This window comes from Pygoscelis adeliae, unplaced genomic scaffold, assembly GCF_000699105.1.
Source record: "Pygoscelis adeliae isolate BGI_AS28 unplaced genomic scaffold, ASM69910v1 Scaffold608, whole genome shotgun sequence".
In the NCBI taxonomy this organism is placed as follows: Eukaryota; Metazoa; Chordata; class Aves; order Sphenisciformes; family Spheniscidae; genus Pygoscelis; species Pygoscelis adeliae.
Window position 1 is genome coordinate 373,978 of NW_008825407.1, and position 17,398 is coordinate 391,375.

Consider the following 17,398-nt stretch of genomic DNA (forward strand, 5'->3'; position numbering starts at 1 on the left):
GTGGAGGGATGCAGGGAGGGCAGAGGACGGAGGGAAGGTAGGGGCTTGAGAATGGAGAGGGGAAGGATGGCGGAATAGCAGGGGACTGGGGACAGAGGGAGAACAGGACCCAGGGTGGAGGGAGCGCAGGGAGCGGGGATGTGGGGAGGGCAGGGGACTGAGGAGGGAGAGACGGAGGGCAGGGAGCGGTGGGGCACTGCAACTATCGCTTCTGAAAGCGATCGGTTTTCCTAAGCCCAGACCGAGCACTCCTGGGAGCGATAACCGATTTTTGGAAGGGCTGTGCCTTCTCCCTGCACATCCCAAATCCTTAACTGCTTTAGGATTCCCCGCTATTAGCCAGGGCCCTGACTCTCCCCACGTGTCCTCTCCTTCTGCACTGCCTGAGAAGGACACAGGGTGAGATACTTTTGCCCACAGCTCCTAAAATCTTCATATCAAGTGTTAATCTCCTCCTTGTGCCCTGAACAGTAATGCATGCTGGGCAAGAGACATCACCTGGCGCGGGGAAACTGGCAGGAGTGGGACAGTCAGGACCTGTCCTATAGTGCAAGGCTGAGAAGTGCAGCACCAGACGGTCAGTTCCCTAAGCAGTGTCCCTGTAGGCTGTAATGCTCCAGCCGTCTCTGCTACACTGCAGTTTTGTTTTCCTGTTTGTTTGTTTGTTTGTAATAGCGAGAAAAGCAAAGCTTTTAAACCATCAATTAACTGGACTGTTGCATTAGAAGCAATGAACTATTATTTGACAGAAATTCATCTTCCCCTCCTGCTGAGAAGAAATAAGCTGGAGGAAAAGAATCAGCTTCACAGGAGGAAAAAAAAAACCAACATGCCTCTGCTTCAGAGACAAATTACTCATAAGATACATAGGTAACAGGCACAGGATGCTTTGAGCTCATCCCTTTTACACATCATTTCCCTTAGGACAACAGCTACAAGTCAATTGCTTTGTGAATGATCCCTGTACCTTTGCACCAGGGACCCTGCCCAACAGGCCATTCCAGGCATTTATTATTCTCAGAATAGAAGAGCATTTGCCTATGTCTAGGCTGCATTTGCTTTTAATTTATGGTTGTGGCCCTCAGGGTCCAGGTTCACAATCGTCTGGGCCACAGCTCAGTACTGCACGGAGCAGTGCTTCCTGCTCATGTCTGAGGACGGGCAGAGCAGGTGGCGGTGGGGGTCTGGGGGACAGGAACACGCAGGTCTGCTGACAGAGCTGGGGTTGCTTCCAGGCCGAGAGCCGCCTCTGTGCAAACTCCAGAAGCGGGAGACAGACGGAGGCTACCTCTTACCTCAACGCTGACCACACCTGAGCCAGGCAGGGCTTCCTCTGTACGCCCCTCGCAGGCACCATCCAGCCAGATGCTGCATCCTCATCATCGCTCCTGCCACCTCCTGCCTTGGGAGGGGTTCGCTTGTGCAACCACACTGCTTCCTTTTAGACATCTTTTGCGTAGTTCAGGTATGTCCCTGCATAGCCCTAAGTCCTTCATGCAATTCTTGGAGCCTCAGCCTGGTTATTGTACTCATAGAAGGTAACTTAAGACCTGGAAAGCTAATAAAAGGCCTTCGCCTCAAAATCTCCATGAGCCATCCTCTGGCACGGTATAAATCGGTGCAGAATGACAAAAGTTAGGGCACCCTTGTCAGCCAACAGCAGGTGAGAGCTAGCTCGAAGAAAGCAATCCAGAGGAGACAGCTATCCAGATAGTTGTCTGTGGTCTCCAGAGACCTGGAAAGCAGAAGGCAGATGTGCTGCCTGACCCTGCTGTCCAGATGGGCAGCGTGAAGCCTTCCTTTCACCTCACCTGTGATGGGCAAACCTCCAGTCCAACGTAAGGCGGGGGAGCAGCACAGCGTGGCTGCACACCCTCCCTCACCACGTCATCAGGACCGGTCCCGTCCCATAAGTCTTGCAAGACAGAGTGAAGGACAGCATTGCTGAGCTCAGCCCTGCTCCCTTTCTCCCCTGCTGCTTTCCTTCTCCCCTGCTCTTGAAAAGCTCATGCTCTCCTGCTCCCAGTCTCACCACTAAGTTTGAACAAAGATAGCTAGATTCCAATTATTTCCAACTTCATTTGGTCTCTCCAGTTTCTGAGACAGTTGTGTTTTATTTAAAAGCTTTTGGGATCTTTGTGCTTGAGATAATTCAGCAAGGGAAGAAATAGGGTAGAAACTGTCTGCAAATAAATCTGGTTTGGTTTGGTTTGGAAATAAAAGGGATTCTAACCATAAGAGAGAGGTTTTGAAACTGCCTTCTGATACAAAGCTTGTCTGGGGAGAGGGAAGCCATCCAACTAGTTTTAAAATAATTTGGTCATTTTATGAATAAGGTTATCTGACACAGTTGCCTGCAAAAGCACGGGAGTTTGATGACCTCGAAAATCCTGTTTGTGGAAGGAACTATTGTTGTAAGACTATAAATGCAAAGATTACAGAGGGTTTGGGATCCCGCTTACACTCAGGGGCACGGAAGGACAGGGCAGAGACGCCGATACTTCAGAAAGCCAGAGAGGCAGCATCTGTCCCAGGGGCTCAGAGACAAAGGACCCTCCGGGGTGTTCAGGGCAGAGCACTGGTCCCCGCCGCACCAGGCAGCCCCAAAAGCTCCTTCTCTGGGAGTCACTGCTAAGATGCTCCCTAAGGTCAGCAAGGCACAGGGGAGAAATCAGATGGTCTTAGAAAGTGAGTTAATTGTCCAAAACAGGAGCTCAGAACAATAGTTGCACTATTGCAGGTCCAGTTCCATCCAGACCAAAACATGCTTTCCCCAGCAGTAGCTTTACTAGCTGTGTGCACGCAGGGTGTAAGAAAGCCTGCAGTGATGCATATGGATCAGTCTGCCCCTATTTTCACAAACAACAGGCTGTTTGTTCCATGGAATAATCTAACGTCTACAGATCCAAACAGATCGGGGGGAAATAGCCACCATCAGTAATCACACTGCTTACCTCATGGCATATTATATATCTAAGCAATTAAATTATCTTTTCCGTCTCAGTTGCATTAAAAGGGGCTCTGATCTCAAACTGACGTGAAGGTGAGTCGTGAATCATTTAAACAACTGCTACATTTCTCTCCATAGGTGGCTATATTTCAGCAGAAGAGTAAATAACAGTACCACTGTAAAAAAGAGTCAAACGCATGAAGTACTGAGAGATTTCTGGGGATAAAGACATTGAAAAGGCAAGATTTCTCATTTGATTGAAATATAAACATCTATTATATATGTGCCAGATTTTTTCTTCAAGGTTTGTAACAACTTTCTATTGGTAGTAGAACATGTCCAAATTAAATAATTTTATTGATAACAACAGCTTTGAAGGAACCAGTTAGCGGAGTAAGTATCTTGTGGTAGTTACATAAAAAAGCCCATCTAATTATATATATATATTTAGATGCCTCCAAGAAGTTAGTAGGATGAGTTAGATAAATAAGGAACATTTTGTGGAACAGTTTGTTTGCTTTCTTTTTTATGCAAAAGAAAATGTGTGTGAATTTAAAAGAGCTAAAGTCAGAAATGGCATCTGCGATCCTGATGCAAAATTTGGGGGGATAACTAGTAATCCCATCTGAAGAGGCTGGTCCGCACCCTGTGGTGTGTAACTCCCTCCCCCTGACGCACATGAAGGTCCAAAGCTTTTCTCTGGGTGAGGATGTGCCCCTGCCAGATTGCTCACGGCAGTAAAATGCAAGAGGTGCATATGTGGTTGCAGGACCCAGGCTACGTGAAACAAGAACTGCGGAGGCTACCACTGGCATTTCGTTGGTTTGTTGTTGTGCAGCCAGGGATGCAGATTGCCCAGGCGCTCTGGCTGAGAGATGACTTGCCTTACAGGCCTGTTTCCCAGAGATGTGGAGGCCCTGCTACCGCACTGGCATCACTAACCTTTGACCGGCTACTTCTACAATCACAGTGATCGTTTTCGCCTGAAATGCAGTGATACGCCCCCGTTCACTGAAATTCCTGGCTAGCACTGCTAGGCTCCGACCAACAGCTGGGTCACTTGGTCTCAGGTTCTTTCTATGCCGTATCTTACCTAATGACAGCCTCCATCCTTACACTTCTGCTTATCCCCAATTTTGAAAGCAACCCATTCCATTAACTACCATTTAATCTCATAAATATATACATATATATAGTTAGTGCCTAACATCTCCAAGAGAGATTGATTACGTACCCTCTCAGGTGCTGTACGCACAGAGGGACAATCCTGGAAGATCAGAGCATTTAAATAAGGTTCAAAAAAGCACACGCGGTGCCTTACCATTTTAGAAATGGGAAACGGAGGGCTGGAGCAATGACACAATTTCAGTAAGGTCACACAGGCTTGCGTAGCACACCTCAGAACTGAACCCCAACCACCTGTAGTCACTGCCCTGTGTTTTCATAAGGAGATCTATCCTCTTCAGACACTAATAAATATTGGACTGATTATTTGCAAAGCATTTATCTTCACTTGCATCTTAGTTTTCCTTGCTTTTTGATGTTCTCTTCCTTGTAATTACTACCATCAAAGAATGTTTTCTCCTGTATGTATTACATTCACATACCAAAGAAAAATAAAAGCAGTCATTTAAATAGGAAAAAAACCCCAACCACCCCCCCCCCCAAAAAGCAAAAGATTAAGAGACTTTCAGGCAAGAGATAATTAAGAAAAGGGAGTAATGAAGAATGAAACTGACTTCAGAGATCTCATCAGCAGGTCAGTCCAAGGACTACGGACACACCTCGGAGAGGAGGAAATGCCGGTGTAGCTGCTCTGGGCTCTGACATCGACTGACGCACCCCCCGAACCCAGGAAGAGCATTGCACCTTCCCCATCTTTCCAATGGATCCAGGGAACTCCAGCCTTGGGGTCTCTGCTCTGGCTGTGACTCACTCTGGGGCAAATTAGTCTGCCCTTAAATCTCCACCAATTTATAAAGTCTCTGGTCTTCAGGGGAATAGTGTTCAGAGATGCAGAGCTGCCTTTTATCTCTCCAGTTTCCAAAGGAACCACAGATGCCCCGGACTCACTTGTCTCTCAGGGTTGGCCAGTCCGTGTACCAAGCTGCCTCAAGCCAGCAAATGCTTTTCTGAGTTGAGCTCTGAGCATCCCATTCTGATTTTTCTCATCGGCACAGTGCATGGTATTTCCAGCACTAATACTTCTATGGAGAGTTAAGAAAGTAAAGCAGAGAAGACAAAAGCTCAGGCCTAGGACGGTGTGCATCAGCACGGTCACCTGAACAGAAAGATCTAGATCTGCTGAGAATCCAACCCACAAGTCTCTTAAGCATATTCCAAGTGCAGAGCAGAGTCCCAGAGGAGCAGCTGAAGCAAGGCAGCCACCCCAGCACACGCTTGCAATGCGGATGTCGGCGCAGGAATGTGTGCCATCAGAGGATCGGGTTTACTGAGAAGAAAGATAAGCAAAGACTGGAGTCTTTCCCTGTTCCTTTGCTGATACTGGCTAAGCTACTATGAGCTCTCCCAGGTATGTGACTGACGGGGGACATCACAGGCGCTGCCATCCCAGGTGGGCTGCAGCTGCTACCTGCAACAGCATTAGCAGCATGGAAGAAATACCTTTGGGGTTTTTTTAGTTTGTTTCTAAGGTGGACTGATGCTGTCCTACCTCACATAAGCATTTTCTTTTTGCCAACTCCAGACCAGATGCAGAGCCCATCTTATAGAGAGAGACAGATGAGCAATAGCTCAGCAGTGACAGGGGTAGTTTTATTATAGTGGAATAAAGAAATTGTAGAGGAAAAAAGATGAGTTCAATATAAGATACAATTGAGGCTATTTGACTTCTGCTGCATGCATCCACTAAAATGATGATGATGAATGGGTCAGAGGGGCTTTCAAAACATTGTGAACCCGTTTCTTCCAGGACAGAAGTTACCAAAAAAAAAAAAGCTAAAAAAAAAAAATCAGTATTTGGAGTTGAAATACTAGGTAAAGGGCATGCACAGCACAACACAGAACAGGCAGTTCTGTAATCAAGTTCTTGTGTGAATAGTAAACAAACACCAGAACTGCTGGAGAAAAGGGAGGGCATCTCTTCTGCTCAGTGCTGTCTAATTAGACTTCAGAGTTTTAAAAGGAGAGAGTAGAATTAGGGGGAGTGGAAACCTCCAGCAGGATTTAAAAATGCAACAAAGACCCACAGAGAAGGGTTTCATCTCCTTCTTATCACAAAGGTCAAAGGGAAACAGAGGAGTTACATCAAATACATCTTCATAACACTAAAGTGTTCTTTCAAACTGAAGCTGACAAGAGGCCAACACAAAGCTTTTTCCTTTCCACGCTAATTCAGAACTGAGATGTTGTTTTAGCACCAGAAGTGGGATCTGAATTGAAGCTTCAAGAGACAGGAGGAAGGAAGATGTGCTCATTAGTATCCTAGTATAACAATAACCTCAGATAATACGAATTATTGCAAAACCTCCAGAGAGCTGATAGAAATGTAGATTTACTCTCCCATCCATGGAGCTCCACTTAATACAGTTTATTCAGCAGCACTGAGTAAATATCAACAAGAAGGTTAAAATATTGATCAGGGAAAATACTTCGCGCTGAATAAGCTGCAGACATCTGGAAACAAACTGGTGCAAGAAAGCGGCAGAGATATTTTGGGCATTTTATTCTGCCAAAAGCCCAGCTGATGATTTGCAGCTGTAACTCCCATCTGGCAAGGAAGAAGGGGAGAAATACATGCTCACTGACTGAAGAAGGAAGCCCTGTCGGTTTTTTGGTTTGTGATATGGAGAAATGCAGGAGGGATCTGCACAGTCATCTCAAGCAAGGAACACACTTTGCCCAGACCCATTTTCCAAGAAGTGGTCAAGCCAGTTAATGGGGCTGGAAACCAATTTGCAACCCTTGGAGCTCTGCAGAATGGCTCCGAAGTCTCTCGCACAGTAGCAGCCATACTTTCCTACTTTGTTGCATCTCGCGCTTGCTGGGCAGCACTGCTCCAAGCTTTCCAGTGTAGAGCTGAAAGTTGTATCAAAACTTTTGGCTGCCTAAGCCTCTCCTTCGGAAGCAATCCTGACCCTCCTTTTTAAATCACGGGTGCCTAAAAAGTTTTGAAGATTTGTTAGGCCAACACCTTAACAGAGATATATGCTAGATATCAATCCCATACTGTAGCATTACACCCATGTGCTTACTGTCTAAATGTTGGATCACACTTAAAGCAAACACATCCAAGCATTCATTTTGTGTGAGCTTGCCCTGCCTGGGTCCACTTCTCTGGTAATAAATCTACCCTCACGATCATCAAACCAAGTGGCAAAGAATACATGCCACTTCCATTTTATGCCAACCTTCATCAATACTTTGGGAGAAGAAAAAAAACCAACAACAACAATCATCTAAAATCTATTGACTAGTTGATAACAAGAAAGGGTAATTAATAGACAGTCTTCAGCAAATACCAAGGCCACCCTTGCTAAAAGATGTTTACTGGAACAAAATGGAATAAATAGCCGTCTTTTGCCATTTGGGAAGGTGGTGGTGGGTGGATAGAACTGCCATCCTAATTGCTCAAAAAGACCCTGGAATCACTGGGTGTGCGAGCAAGTGGCAAATACCCCTAGACCTAGGTAAAGACTAGGAGAGAGACTTCACAAAAAAGACTGGGAGGTGAGTGGCACAGGAGATGCATTACAAAGTTAGCACTGCTTGCATCTCGGGATCCCAACAGACGCTGCAACTGCACTTAGACTCCAAGCTCTCTGGCCCAGAAATAGGTCTTGTAAAGTTTGTAGCACAGTGAAGTCCTCAGTCCCAGCTAGAACTGTCAGGCAGTACCACGTAAGATATATTCACGGACAAGTATTACCAAACACGCCAACGTTTCTGGGAGCTATGCTGCATGACCACAGTACTTTCTGCGTTACTTTACGTAACCCAGAAATGACACCAACCCATCTGAAATAAGACTCTGAATCCTCTCTTATGTCTTCCTTCCCTATCTATGGCAGGCAGCAAGGAGAGATTAATTCCACGATTGTGGATGTGAAAGAGCCCTGAAAGATGCAGTATGGTTCTCTCCCATCCCTAGCTGGGATTCAAGGGCATAGGCTGCAGGAGACTCAGAATCATTTAGGTTGAAAAAGACCTTTAAGATCATTGAGTCCAAGACACAAAGCAAGATCTGAGCTGTTTATTTTGAATCATTTATTTACAACAGCGCAGTAAAGGGAATATATAAAATAACATTTAAATAGGCAAAACACAAACAGCATCATTAGGAAAGCATAGTAGAGCTCAGATTACCAATTATAATGAAGTAATCTCTCAAGGAACTTCACATACATACTACAGAAGGGGAAAAAAAAAAGAAAAAGAGGGCTCTAAACATTCAGAAATATACCTGATTTAGTTTGTTTTCTGTTCTGGTGCTTGTTTTTATTCATTTATTTTTATCAGCTTGTCTATCAGAAATGTGAGTGCATCACTTCCCAGGGAAGTCAAAAGCTGAAGACGGGAATATCACTAAATGATAGGGATTCATGTAAAGCATCCTCTGCAGACAACAGAACAAAGCAGAGACCTTGGCACAAAACTCGTAGCACAGATGTTCCCTATTAAAAAATTTGCAAGTTCCCTCAACAGCAAGTTTCAATTTCACTTCTCTTTCAAATTTCTATTTGATCCTAGTGAAGGGAAAAATATCCAGCAGAAGAATGGAAATGAAAAGCCTCAAGTGCTCCCATGGACTGATACACAAAGCAGTATAATACAGCTTCTGTTACGCGACTGTCCCCATAGGCGCTCTATCCCACATCTTGTAAAGGGGAGGCAAGGGCTGCCAAGCACAAGGGTGAAGTTTCATCTTCTAGAAACTCTAACTTGGTAAAACAGAGCAGTCTAGAGAGGAAAAACAAGCATCTGTTCTGCTGCACACATCACTTCACACATATGCACCGTCTTTGTGAACACTCCAGAGAAGGCAGTCTCAAAAAGAACTTGCTGGAAGAAACTAAACTTCTTCAAAGGTATAAAGTTTAAAACCACAAGACATATATAAGGAAGAAGATTCACTTTACAGAACACAAGCAAACTATCGTTTCAGCCCAATGGACTCTGGCTAACATCTGATATAAAGCTGCAGCCTTTTAGTTGAACAGCAAACACTTGCAGTTACGCTTCAGGAGAAAGATTAGTCCAGCAAGACTTAAATGATAAAAATTTGCAAACTTAGTATCATGTTGAAAGGCTACATACTGGCAGTTCCTAACTGTCAAAACGGATTCCATTTTAAAAATAAGAATAAGCTCATAAGTTAATAAAATCAACTCAATTAATTTCATTGGATAATGGTTCTGGCTGGATTTAAAACTACAATGCTAGAAACTTAAAAGCAACGCCTACAGCAGGTGAAGTGCCAGAGCACAGGAACACAAAACTGACTGGAAATAGAAAGCTAAACTCACTGCTCAGATTTCATTGTCAAAGATGATCAGATGAGCGAAAGCATTAATGGTGACAGCTATGCTGGACTTTTTAAAGTGTTCATTAAATTGCTGTTAGTGACACAAAGAGTGAGATATCAGCGAACAAAAAGCATTCCAGTGAATGCAATAGCGCGTGTTGCACCCAAGCAGGAAACTCACTACAAAGGGCAAAATTCCACTTCCAAATCACATCTAGCAATTGCAGAAACAAACAGAATGGCCACAGGTGCACTACAAGCTGTGCAAAACACAACCAAGGCATCACTTACCATGGTGAACGTCCTGAAGTATCATTCTCAGCTTAGATCAAGCAGCAGATTTGTTTGTTTTCTTGTAGTTGATGTTTTGCGCTAATTCCTCCTTACTGGTCAACACTAGAGGGAAGACATGGGGACATTCTTCCCTGTACAATAAAGATTGCATTTGGCAAGGAACCAACCACCACCATCCTTTAAAAGGCAGCTCCCAAACAAGCACTATTCTGCTGTTATTTTATTTTGTGAGCTTTCTTTTGCCCTTAATTAGCATGATACTCATTATAATATTATACACCATATGCAGACACCCTGTTAGCTTACAGTCTTCATGCAAGACTGCTGTTGAGACCAACACAAAGCAAAGAAGTACAAGTCCCGAATGTGATGGGCACGGAAGCATTGATTACTTACTGATCTGGAACTTCAACTCTCTCAGGAGGCACATCTGACTTTAGAAAAAGACTAGATATTCACTAACTCACTCTGACCAGCAGAAATTTGGTCAAGGTACTCAAGCAGCTGTGAAAGTCTGAGCACAGTGCCTTCAATGTCAGAATTTTTAGGACTTGATTAAAATCTCTTGACAGTCAATAGATTTTTTTTTTTTTCCTGTGTTTTGCCTTTTTCTTTTTTAAAGGGCACAGACCTTTCGAGAAGACACGCAAAATGAGATACGTTGCTAGAAGAAGCTCCTTAAGCAGAGACTGCCAAGTCCAGAAACATCAATTTCTTGCACTGTTTATTCACGAGGTTAGGATGGGGCTGAGATATGGATGGTTAGAGTGAACTCATCAACTAGAACCGAAGTCGTTCAGGTGGTCAAAACACTTCCTCTGAAACTAGCAGGAGACAGCACAGCAGAAGAAGAACCAGTCAGTGTTCGGAGCTACAGGGCCCTTTTACCTCGACCAAACAACGAAAGCAGCATTTTTGCTCACTTTGCCAGTCAGCTGGGCACAGGCAGCGCCCACAGGAGAGCTCGGCACAGGAGGGCATCTGCACTGCCGCTGGCAGGAGGCTCTCGCTCTCTCCTCCAGCAAGAGCGACTGATCGATAAGAATTGTGTTAACTGGAAGAATCGGGGGTCCCACATTTGCGACAGCAACAGCAGATTCTGAAAGGTCATTTGTACCAAACGAAAGCTTCCTTTGCCGATCAAGACAGTTTGTCCTGCCAAACGCTCCAGGCAATTAAAGCAAAACAACCCCCCAAAAATCCAGCAGACAAAACTTATTTCCTTTAAGCTTATTTAATGATATTTGAAACGCTTTAATTTTCTATTTCCCAGATCCTGAAAACAGATTTTTTTTTTAAGTGACCAATATTTAATTCCAGAAACATACAACCTTATCAGCTAAGTCATAAAAGAGCTATTTTACAAACATACATCTGGATAATTAGAACAATAAAGTCTTTTTAGACATTCAAACATGATCAGTAAAAATACAGGATTATTAATAAAGATTTTTGTGTATTTTTTAAAGAATACTTCCAGATTTTTTTCTTCTCTTTAAAGTAAATCTCTGTTAAGAGTACATGATTGTATGTTGTACAAAGAAAATAAAAATATTCTAGTATGAAGAGAGCTCCACAAGACTTAATTCAAAATAAAACAGCAGTGTTTTGGCTGCAGTATCCCTTTTGCAGTACATCTGCTTGTCAGTTGGCACCTTTGGGGGAAGGGGAGGGAATTACAGGATTTCTTTGGGGAATGGAGGGAGAAAACAATACCGGATACCATCAAGCACAGATAATAATCAAGGGTCACCCGCTGAAGCATCAGACCCCTATTCTAATTACAGGGACAGTATCTGTAAATCAGAATATCTAAGTTTTTATGAGAACTCTGGAAATAGGCATAGTGCTGTCTGAAAGCTGACCAAAACCATCTAGACTTCTTAGCTCTTGAGGTTTACATTCTTCATCCTTCTTTCTGATCCCACCTACAGAATGTTAAAGAAATCTCCCCTTCCTACAGACAAGGTATGTTCAAGAAACCAGAGTGATCATACACCGGCTTAGCATTTGTTCTTCCATGCTTCTACAGGAGAAGGAAATTCCCCTTTCCAGAAAGTACCCATCTGACTTTTTTGCTTGTCCCTGAATTATATCCTGTAACAGCAGAAGAGAAATAATTTCTCAGAAGAATATGAAAGAATGGTTGCTATACTACATCTTTGTTCCCAAGATAAGAAACCCTTGCTCATCTTGTATCGGGGGGGGTGTGGGGAACAAAACAAAAAAACAACAAAAACACACCACTGGGGAGGAGGGGCTGGGGCAAACAAACCAGAGAACATTGTCCTGCTCTGCTATCCAGTCTCAGTAAGGGAATGTACAATCAATCACCAGCCAGGGGCAAATTAAAATGCTTCCTTACACTGGAAACTGGAATTTAAAAAAGGGTAATCTTATGGCTTAAAGGGGAAAAAAAAGTGAGAATCCTGAATAGTGCACTTGAGTTCCAGCTCCTTCTCACAGACATGGCCTGAGGTCTGCCATACAGCAGATGTGCTAGAGGAAAAAGGAATCCCCCATTATTTCAGGTTACTGCTCTCAGAAGATAACGGATCCCTGACCCCACCATTCTTTTTTCTAGAGGAGTAATGCCCTATTTGTGAGGATGATCAATGTAGCATAAGACCGCCAGCTGAAAGAAAAAACAAACAGGACAGAGCACAGTGTGTTATTTATATTGCCCATAAAACTGGGTTCAAATGGGTTGGTCTTCTCTAACATTCCTTAAAGCTCTCTGCAATCTCTTGCTCTGGAGACCGTCCATTTCATCTAGCACAAAGGCTTCTCTGCCATCATCATTAGCCTGGCACAAAGTGTGGATGTTTCCCCTTACACTTCTTGAGAGGTCACAGGGACAGAACTTGCACCTGACCTCTCAGTGAATGATGTCCAAGATAGCATTAGAGGATGGTGGGGAAAATTCCACTCCAGCAGCTCTGGAGGCAGAAATGTAAGGATGACATGGCAACATAAATACCCTGCATTCCCAGCTTTTTCACTGCTGCTACATCTATTAGAGATGAAACAATGTAGTGGTGGATGATGCTACAAAATGTGTATGCAAAGGTGAAAAAGTCAGAGGCAGCATGGGCAGATTGCTCTCCCATGGCCCATCCTAACAGCTATATGCTTCTCGTGCAGTACGTTGCTCACCATGAACCTTGAAATTCATGCAACTTGGAGAGAACTCGAGAACCAAGGATTCTGCCTTCAGTCACAAGGAAAGAGCATTAAGCAACCAGGCTTTCACATCTTTGCTGGTCTCCCAGCATACTCTTGAAAAGCCAGACTAAGCTCTTTCTAATAAAGTTCAGTGGTAATTTTCAATCAACCATGGCAGACTGCTGGAAAGGTTTTAGACAGCTAAGGTCATAATAACTGCTCCTGTTTCTGGAGTGTGTAGACCCAGGCAAGCATCATGCCAACTGATGAAGGAGTTGGGGGGAGAACAAGAGTCCTTTTATTTAAGGGGAAAAGGGCCTTAAACACCAAGTCTGGCTATAGCCCAGTTCTCTTTCTGGCAGGATCAGGTAAGAGATGCCACATCAGCATGAGGCAGCATTCTAGTTTTGGGGCTTATCAGAAGAAGTCTAGATGTTTATAACCAAAGGAACCGTATGGCTGAAGGTGAGGAGGGGAGATCCCACCCACTAAGAATGGAAGTGCTCGGCTAATACTGACAGTGTGCTCATACAGGTGCAACAGGACAGTCCTGAGTGGGTCCCAAGGAAGAAGAAGCTCCTGCCAGCCTGGAAGAGAACACTTTGGCTTGTGTTGGCAGTGTAATGCTCTGCTGGTGAAAAAATGATACGTTGTGCAATTGGCTCTTAAAACAAAAGATACTCCTCCCTACTCTATAAGGGCTCATGGCTCCAACTTTGACATCAGGCCCAAAACCATCCCTGCTCAACCTCTGTCAGTCTTTACATGAACTTATCCCTTGTATATTTCTAACGGTAAGAACAAGAACTGTTTTTTTTCCTATGCGAGTAGACAAAGGACAGATCTGATTTCTTGCCAGTAGTTAAAAAGAAAATGTTTGTTTTTAAGGAGCAGAGAGTATGATCTTTATGCTGACCAAAGACACATTCTCAGCACTTCACGATGCACGCGGTGATGCAAACAATGCTATAGCAGTTCTGACGTGTTAATGGGATTTACAGGTTTGGCATGCTGTTCAGTTTGGGTTCATTAAATAGTTTAAAACTTGGGAAGAGGGTGCAAAAAAGACTGCCTTACACACTTTCCACTAGCAGTTCTATTCACGGTCTGTGATACCGGGGACAGCTTGAAGCACCCTATGCCAAGCAGGAAGTGCCTAGGACCAACTTCAGAGCAGAGGCACAGCCAGCTGAGGCTGTCCAGTGTTAGCTCTGCTAGTAGCCTGATAGTTAACATCTTATTCCCAGACTGGAAGGAATTCCAACAGCAAAACCCACTAGAACAGGCCTAAGGAAGTAATAAAGAGCTGTTACAGCCTTCTTCGTTTTGCACATCTCTGTTTCAGTGAGAACACATTGGCAAAAATCATTTAAAAAAAACCCCAAACAAAAAAAACAAACAAAAAAAAAAAAAACCCAACCCCCACCCCCCAAAAAACCCCCAAAACCCACCCCAAGCCCTCAGCAAGACATACTTTCAGGTACTAAAACTTACTGGCCCTATAATCAGCAGTACCTGTGGCTAACTCAAATGGCAGCCCTTATTCATTCAGTAGTGAATCAGGGGCAGATCTGCCCCACATCTTTGAAACACTTCTGGGTTTGCATTTTTTCTTTTTGATCCAGAGAAGAGTTACAAAAGTGCTGCAGGTCCAAGTATTTTTATCACTTTACAAAGGAGACAATGATGAAAGCCAACAAAGTCAAGAAAAAATTAAACCTATCTTTCTCCTCTCCCAGCCTAATCTTGCATGTCAACAAAGGAGACCCCTAATGGGAGAGGGGAAAAAGAAAGTTTGCCCATCTCAAGTGCCTGGCTATTTAGTGCATGGAAAATTCTTGTTACACATGTGGTGACGTGAGCAGTTCCCATGCAATTGTTGAATACAGATAGTTCCAGCCACCAGTCATCCTAACACCTTCATAAGTAGCTCTTCACATGGCAGTTTGATTGCCAGCAGGGAGTGCAGAGTCCAGTCCAGTGAAGTAACGATACACTTGCACATAGGCACACCCTCTCCCCTCAGACCTGACTTTTGGTTCAGGAGCAGTGGCAGGCAGGGTGTACTATATGCAGAGGGCTAGAACTGTCACTACCCAATTAAAATAGAACAAAAAAGGCAGATTAAAAAATTAAAATGTGCTTTTGATACACGGAATGAAGTCAAATAAATACATTGATTTTTTTTTTTAAATGTCTAAATACATTTTTATATCCTACACCCAAAGCTCTGTACATTTGGTTTGGTTTTTCTGTTCTGAAAAATGAATTTCTGGTAGCAAGGAGAGGAGCAGAATAGAACAGACTCCCTCACTGACAAGATAGTGCAGATGCCCCACAGGAAAAGCACCCCATGCCCACTTTGCTAGAGTACGGTTTACGTTTGGATGGTCCAAACCCTCTTGTCTCAGAGTCCACAAGGAAGACAGCGGGTGCTGTGTCCTGATACTCTTCATCCAATCTTCAGCCACTCCTGAAAACATGACTAGCTTTTGTCTGAAGGAGAAAAAAAGAAAGAAAAAAAAAAAAAAAAGAGTGGTGAGAGAGAGTAGGTACAATGAGAGATGAATGCCTAACATTTCTGAACACTAGTACTAGCAGAGGAAGCGTGTTAAGCGAGACACAGCACACCCATTTAACCCTAAGACCCTTGTTAGTAATTCCAGCAATTACATCTCTAGGATGCCTAAGGCCAATTTAAAAGGACCCATGGCAACCACTTAACACAGCATCAGAGACACCCCAGAGAAAAGAAAGACAGATTGTAATTATTTTACACATTCAAAAATCTTCCTTTGGGACTTTACATCAGTCTAGCCTTCTTTGAAAGAGAAGTTGTACATCCTGAGATGTAGGTGTTTGGCAGGTAGGGGTGAGACAGCTTGCAAACAACCTTTTCAGAGGAAGGAACAAGCTCCTCTGCACATGTGAGTCTCGATGGATTCAACTGACCTTTCATGGAATCAGCATGGTCTCAGCCCTGTGAGAGCTGCTGAAGTAGATGAAACCTTTTGTGTGTGTGTGTGTGTGTGTGTGTGTGAAACATTAATAATTGACTTTGTGCTCTTTAACGTCTGAAGCCAGCGTGGTATATGCTACGACTTACAGACAGTCTGGTTGCATACCTGAGTGCTCTCCCGTGGAGGCTGATCCAGCCAGCCCTTGGCGTCGGAGAATGGTGTAGTCTTCCTCAACCTCCTAAAAATCAAACAAAAAAACCCCAAAACTCAAGTGGCTCTTTATTTACCAAGTGAACAAAGAGGGCTTCAAATGGGAAAAAAGAAGTTTCACTGCATGTGAGCGGACTGGAATCACCCATGTTGCTACAGTGACCCACAATGGATCTCAACCGCTTTATCAGCATCTTTATCAAGCCTTCTATTTGCATGCAATATTCCACTTTCTTTTCAGATTTCAGCTAAATTAAAGGCTGGCTACTGATTTAACATGTTAGTATGTCTCATACATCAAGATGCTATAAACCTTCTACAGCAATGGCTATTATGTATAGAGAATCCCCACCACATACAAAAAATCATTTTGAATATAGTGAGGCTAAAAACCTCGTTATTGGTCTACTGCAACTTAGCACCTTCATTTGACATTAGCAGCAGCATGCAACAGATTTGGTAAGTCTTTTTATGTCAGGAATTCATATTTCTCAGGTCAGTGGCCCCTTCAAAACTCCATTGTTGCAGACTTGCATCAGTTTTGTCCTGTCCCTCAGGAATCTCTCCAAATTCAAATCAAAGCAGTATACATACCTGCTAGCTCTACTGGAACTATTTGCTTCTCGTAACCCACAACTTAATGCAAGCAAACCAGCATCAAGTTTCTGCTTCAAAAAGCTTCCAGAGATAAGAACCAAAGACAAAAAAAGGCATGGCTGCCTTTCTTCCCCCTCAAAATTATTTTCAAGCTCTTTTCTAAAATAAAACCAAAAGGAATATGAAAACCCCGATACTGCAAATAGAAACACAGTATACCTTTAACTTTTCAAGGTCATCCTCTATCTTCTGAATATACTGCATCATCTGCACACGTGACTCTATAGAGAAGTGAGGGCTTGCTACAAATGAGCAGGACTCTTCCACTCCCCCCCAGCGTGAGGCCATCATCTCCTCAGCAAACGGGGAGCTTCCTCCATCCGACTGGGTGTCCCGTGGGGAAAGTGGCTGCTGCCGTGCAGAGTCCAAAGAGGTGCGGCCACCTGCAGTGCACTGGAGAACTAGAGACGATACCTCCTCATCCGTGGAGCTCTCCTGCACTGTTCCATATCCATCAAGGATCAAATAATTTCCTGTTAAGAGAACAGCTTTTTACTAACACCTCCAGCTCAATAATCACCAAGAACCACTGAACTGTAGACAGTTTAAGCAGACTTTAAGAAAGATAAGTGGTGAGAGGCCCATCTCCCGAGACATTTTAAAATGAATAAGAAAAAGCATTTATGAACGCTACACAGAACAGTGATTATATCAAACCAGACTAGTTTGGTTCTGAAT

At 43.7% G+C, this 17,398-nt stretch overlaps 1 protein-coding gene across 2 annotated transcripts in view; it reads right to left on the bottom strand.

Moving 5' to 3' along the window:
* Window positions 1-14,536: 14,536 nt before the first annotated feature.
* Window positions 14,537-17,398, bottom strand: part of ARHGEF12 (Rho guanine nucleotide exchange factor (GEF) 12) — a 78,359-nt gene continuing 75,497 nt past the window's right edge. For both annotated transcript variants that reach the window (XM_009330403.1, XM_009330402.1), the window contains 3 exons: window positions 16,880-17,193; window positions 16,019-16,091; window positions 14,537-15,389 (listed from right to left, as the gene is read on the bottom strand). In XM_009330403.1, the coding sequence (XP_009328678.1) occupies window positions 15,379-15,389; window positions 16,019-16,091; window positions 16,880-17,193 (398 nt within the window). In that variant the 3' untranslated portion in view covers window positions 14,537-15,378. The remainder of the gene's footprint in view (window positions 15,390-16,018; window positions 16,092-16,879; window positions 17,194-17,398) is intronic.